At 43.8% G+C, this 5,385-nt stretch overlaps 2 protein-coding genes across 2 annotated transcripts; both read right to left on the bottom strand.

The window, feature by feature from the left end:
• Window positions 1–2,995: 2,995 nt before the first annotated feature.
• Window positions 2,996–3,232, bottom strand: LOC124646440 (subtilisin-chymotrypsin inhibitor WSCI-like). Its single transcript, XM_047186552.1, has one exon. The coding sequence runs from the start codon at window positions 3,230–3,232 to the stop codon at window positions 2,996–2,998; it is 237 nt and encodes a 78-aa protein (XP_047042508.1).
• Window positions 3,233–4,927: 1,695 nt separating this feature from the next.
• On the bottom strand, window positions 4,928–5,164 carry LOC124646492 (subtilisin-chymotrypsin inhibitor WSCI-like). The gene has a single exon (XM_047186599.1). The coding sequence runs from the start codon at window positions 5,162–5,164 to the stop codon at window positions 4,928–4,930; it is 237 nt and encodes a 78-aa protein (XP_047042555.1).
• Between the last annotated feature and the right edge of the window lie 221 nt (window positions 5,165–5,385).

The raw sequence follows: 5,385 nt of genomic DNA on the forward strand, positions 1-5,385 counted from the left end.
CCTGTGGACTATAGAGTCCTTGTATCTTACGCTTCCGATATGAACTTATGTTTGTTCGTTGATCAGTTCGTTGATCACTAGATCAACTATTTGTGTAATATGGATCATGTGATTCCAAGTTGTAAGACTTTATGATTTGTAATGAATGATGACTTATGATATTCAACTGTTATGTCTCGCAACAACAATATTCCTGGGATTGCGATGTATGGCATAACAGGCACCTGGACTTAAAACCCGGGTGTTGACACCTAAGGAAGATTTAACAGGTCCCAAAGACAACAGGAGACTAACAGACACAAAAGCCATCACTAGTTTTGGGATACTCCAGGGGATTCAACAGACCAAAACAGCTTCAGGGGGCGTTGATTAGCAGCATCTGCCTATTGCCAGAAGCAGCGGATGGAGCGAAGAAGGCGATCGTCGCGGAGTGCATCGGCTTTTAGCGCCTCCGAGTCAGCTGCTCCTTGTCCACCTCCTTTTGAAGACCTGCCCGGTACAATAACATCGAAATAGTGTAGAAGATGATCTCACTAGGTGATCTGAAAATATGCTTCTCGAAAGTAACTTTATTCCTAACGGACCAAATCGCCCAACAAGCGGCAGCAATAAGAACCACATAGAAACATTCCATGCGAGGGATGAACGAATGAAACCAGGCCATAGCTTGCCAAAACGAATTTGGCACACAACGAGCACCAATAGACATTCCCCGAATTCCCCACACAATGAATTCCCTCTTGTTTTTGTGGATAACATATGACTTGTTTCGTAGAATTTTCGCTATTAATTGTTATCGCACAGAATCCTGTCCAAAAATTAAGGGACGATGTAGTTGCACACAAGCTCGCTTAGAACTTTCTCTTGAATATAACGACGGCTTCTTATTATATGATCTAGCTATCTCAATCTTGGTAAATCCAAGAAGAGAGCAAGCTGCATGAACAGAACATCAGCTTCTTATTGTATGATCTAGCACTATCTCAAACTTGGTAAATCCAAGAAGAGAGCAAGCTGCATATACGTACGCCAGCTGGTGAATTCGCAAAGTAGCTAGCCGATGATGGGGACTTCGGCAACGGTGTCAACGAAGAGGCGCACACGCTCGATGCGGTAGTCCATGGTCACCGGTGAATCCGCCGGCACCACGACGATATTAGCATCCGGCTTGTCCTTCAAAATCGCCTTCGTGGCCTCTTCCACGGACTTCCCCACCAACTCCGGCCATGAAGTCTTGTTGCCACCGGTGGCAGTGCTCCCTTGGACGGGGCTGCACATGTCGGAACTCATCTTTGCTGATTAACTCCTAAATCAAAATAAATTATAAAAATAGTCAAACGAGAGCACTTTGAAGAATCTGGTAATCAAATTAAATAATGAGAAGTCCCACACTAACCTGGTAATGAAACCGAGGACCAACTCGTCTGATTGAAGATGTTGAACTCATCAGCTTAATCTGAATATATTGGCCATCAAGCTGTAGGTTACTTAATGTGTACACAATGTAAGTGAATACGTTCTAGATTCACATGGGTGGTGGCAACGTGACGGAAAGATATCACATTTGTCTTTAGTTAGTACTACGTGCCTACACATCACCAGATAAGGTGATGCTTATCTATCTCAAGCAGAAAAAGGGTGAATGGGTTTTAGCACGGCAAAGACTTTGTCATGTTTCGGAGAACATACACACGCCAAAGGTCAGTTTCTGCGTCAATTTGTGCTGCGAGACCTATGTCGTGTGCAGACACACGACAAAATCTTTGCCATGTTCCGAAACTCGATTTCCGGTCGTGAGATTGATGGTGGCAATGTGGCAAAAGATACCCTTTTGTCCTTAGTTAGTACTACGTGCCTAGACATCACCAGATAAGGTGATGCTTATCTATCTCAAGCAGAAAAAGGGTGAATGGTTTTTGTGGGTAACATTTGGATAGTTTTGTACTACATTCATGACTATTTCGCAAAATTGTTTCTATTAATTGTTATTGTTTCTATTAATTGTTATCACACAAAATCCTGTCCAAAAACCAAGTTCAAATTACAATACAACTAAGAAAAGGGGGTAGGAGAAAGGAAGCGAGTTGGCGCAGTATCAGAAAACCCACTGTGGATAACATCCACTATGGGGCAAAAACCTGATATCACAAACCGAAACTCCGTCACAAGTATTCCCAGGAAAAACACACAAACCTAAGGAAGATTTAACAGGTCCCAAAGACAACGGGAGACTAACGAGACACGAAAGCCATCACTAGTTTTGGGATACTCCGGGGGCTTCAACGAGACCAAAACAGCTTCGGGGGCGTTGATTAGCAGACATCCGCACTGTTGCCGGAAGCGGCGGATGGAGCGAGAGAAGGCGATCGTCGCGGAGTGCATCAGCTTTTTAGCGCCTCCAGTCAGCTGCTCCTTGTCCACCTCCTTTTGAAGACCTACCCAGTACAATAACATCGAAATAGTGTAGAAGATGATCTCACTAGGTGATCTGAAAATATGCTTCTCGAAAGTAACTTTATTCCTAACGGACCAAATCGCCCAACAAGCAGCGGCAATAAGAACCACATAGAAACGTTCCATGCGAGGGATGAACGAATGAAACCAGGCCATAGCTTGCCAAAACGAATTTGGCACACAACGAGCACCAATAGACATTCCCCGAATTCCCCACACAATGAATTCCCTCTTGTTTTTGTGGATAACATATGACTGTTTCGTAGAATTTTCGCTATTAATTGTTATCGCACAGAATCCTGTCCAAAAATTAAGGGACGATGTAGTTGCACACAAGCTCGCTTAGAACTTTCTCTTGAATATAACAGCAGCTTCTTATTATATGATCTAGCTATCTCAATCTTGGTAAATCCAAGAAGAGAGCAAGCTGCATGAACAGAACATCAGCTTCTTATTGTATGATCTAGCACTATCTCAAACTTGGTAAATCCAAGAAGAGAGCAAGCTGCATATATATACGCCAGTTGGTGAACTCGCAAAGCTAGCCGACCCTGGGGACCTCGGCAACAGTGTCAACGAAGAGGCGTACACGATCGATGCGGTAGTCCAAGGTGACCGGTGACCCCACCGGCACCACGACGATCTGCGCCTCAGGCTTGTCCTTCAAAATCACCTTCGTCGCCTCCTCCACGGACATCCCCACCACCTCCGGCCACGATGTCTTGTTGCCACCGGTGGCAGTGCTCCCTTGGACAGGGCTGCACATGTCGGAACTCATCTTTGCTGATTAACTCCTAAATCAAAATAAATTATAAAAATAGTCAAACGAGAGCACTTTGAAGAATCTGGTAATCAAATTAAATAATGAGAAGTCCCACACTAACCTGGTAATGAAACCGAGGACCAACTCGTCTGATTGAAGATGTTGAACATCAGCTTAATCTGAATATATAGGCCATCAAGCTGTAGGTTACTTAATGTGTACACAATGTAAGTGAGTACGTGCTAGATTCACATGGGTGTTGGCAACGTGACGGAAAGATATCACATTTGTCTTTAGTTAGTACTACGTGCCTACACATCACCAGATAAGGTGATGCTTATCTATCTCAAGCAGAAAAAGGGTGAATGGGTTTTAGCACGGCAAAGACTTCGTCGTGTTTCGGAGAAGATACACACGCCAAAGGTCAGTTTCTGCGTCAATTTGTGTTGCGAGACCTATGCCGTGTGCAGACACACGGAAAAATCTTTGCCATGTTCCGAAACTCGATTTCCGGTCGTGATATTGATGGTGGCAATGTGGCAAAAGATACCCTTTTGTCCTTAGTTAGTACTACGTGCCTAGACATCACCAGATAAGGTGATGCTTATCTATATATCTCAAGCAGAAAAAGGGTGAATGGTTTTTGTGGGTAACATTTGGATAGTTTTGTACTACATTCATGACTATTTCGCAAAATTGTTTCTATTAATTGTTATTGTTTCTATTAATTGTTATCACACAAAATCATGTCCAAAAACCAAGTTCGAATTACAATACAACTAAGAAAAGGGGGTAGGAGAAAGGAAGCGAGTTGGCGCAGTATCAGGAAACCCACTGTGGATAACATCCACTATGGGGCAAAAACCTGATATCACAAACCGAAACTCCGTCACAAGTATTCCCAGGAAAAACACACAAACCTAAGGAAGATTTAACGAGTCCCAAAGACAACAGGAGACTAACGAGACACAAAAGCCATCACTAGTTTTGGGATACTCCGGGGGCTTCAACGAGACCAAAACAGCTTCGGGGTGCGTTGATTAGCGACATACCGCTGTTGCCGAAGCGACGGATGGAGCAGAGAAGGCGATCGTCACGGAGTTCATCAGCTTTTTAGCGCCTCCAGTCAGCTGCTCTTTGTCCACCTCCTTTTGAAGACCTGCCCAGTACAATAACATCCAAATAGTGTAGAAGATGATCTCACTAGGTGATCTGAAAATATGCTTCTCGAAATCCTAACAGACCAAATCGCCCAACAAGCAGCAGCAATAAGAACCACATAGAAACGTTCTATGCGAGGGATGAACGAATGAAACCAGACCATAGCTTGCCAAAACGAATTTGGCACACAACGAGCACCAATAGACATTCCCCGAATTCCCCACACAATGAATTCCCTCTTGTTTTTGTGGATAACATATGACTGTTTCGTACAATTTTCGCTATTAATTGTTATCGCACAGAATCCTGTCCAAAAATTAAGGGACGATGTAGCTGCACACAAGCTCGCTTAGAACTTTCTCTTGAATATAACAGCAGACTTCTTATTATATGATCTAGCTATCTCAATCTTGGTAAATCCAAGAAGAGAGCAAGCTGCATGAACAGAACATCAGCTTCTTATTGTATGATCTAGCACTATCTCAAACTTGGTAAATCCAAGAAGAGAGCAAGCTGCATATATATACGCCAGCTGGTGAACTCGCAAAGCTAGCCGACCCTGGAGACCTCAGCAACAGTGTCAACGAAGAGGCGTACACGATCGATGCGGTAGTCCAAGGTGACCGGTGACCCCGCCGGAACCACGACGATTTGTGCCTCAGGCTTGTCCTTCAAAATCACCTTCGTCGCCTCCTCCACGGACATCCCCACCACCTCCGGCCACGATGTCTTGTTGCCACCAGTGGCAGTGCTCCCTTGGACAGGGCTGCACATGTCGGAACTCATCTTTGCTGATTAACTCCTAAATCAAAATAAATTATAAAAATAGTCAAACGAGAGCACTTTGAAGAATCCGGTAATCAAATTAAATAATGAGAAGTCCCACACTAACTTGGTAATGAAACCGAGGACCAACTCGTCGATTGAAGATGTTGAACTCATCGGCTTAATCTGAATATATAGGCCATCAAGCTGTAGGTTACTTAATGTGTACACAATGTAAGTGA

This window comes from Lolium rigidum, chromosome 4 (assembly GCF_022539505.1).
Source record: "Lolium rigidum isolate FL_2022 chromosome 4, APGP_CSIRO_Lrig_0.1, whole genome shotgun sequence".
Classification (NCBI taxonomy): Eukaryota; Viridiplantae; Streptophyta; class Magnoliopsida; order Poales; family Poaceae; genus Lolium; species Lolium rigidum.

Bases quoted from the DNA above. Each gene is read 5' to 3' on its own strand.
- LOC124646492 (XM_047186599.1), bottom strand. From the start codon at position 5,164: ATGAGTTCCGACATGTGCAGCCCTGTCCAAGGGAGCACTGCCACTGGT.
- LOC124646440 (XM_047186552.1), bottom strand. From the start codon at position 3,232: ATGAGTTCCGACATGTGCAGCCCTGTCCAAGGGAGCACTGCCACCGGT.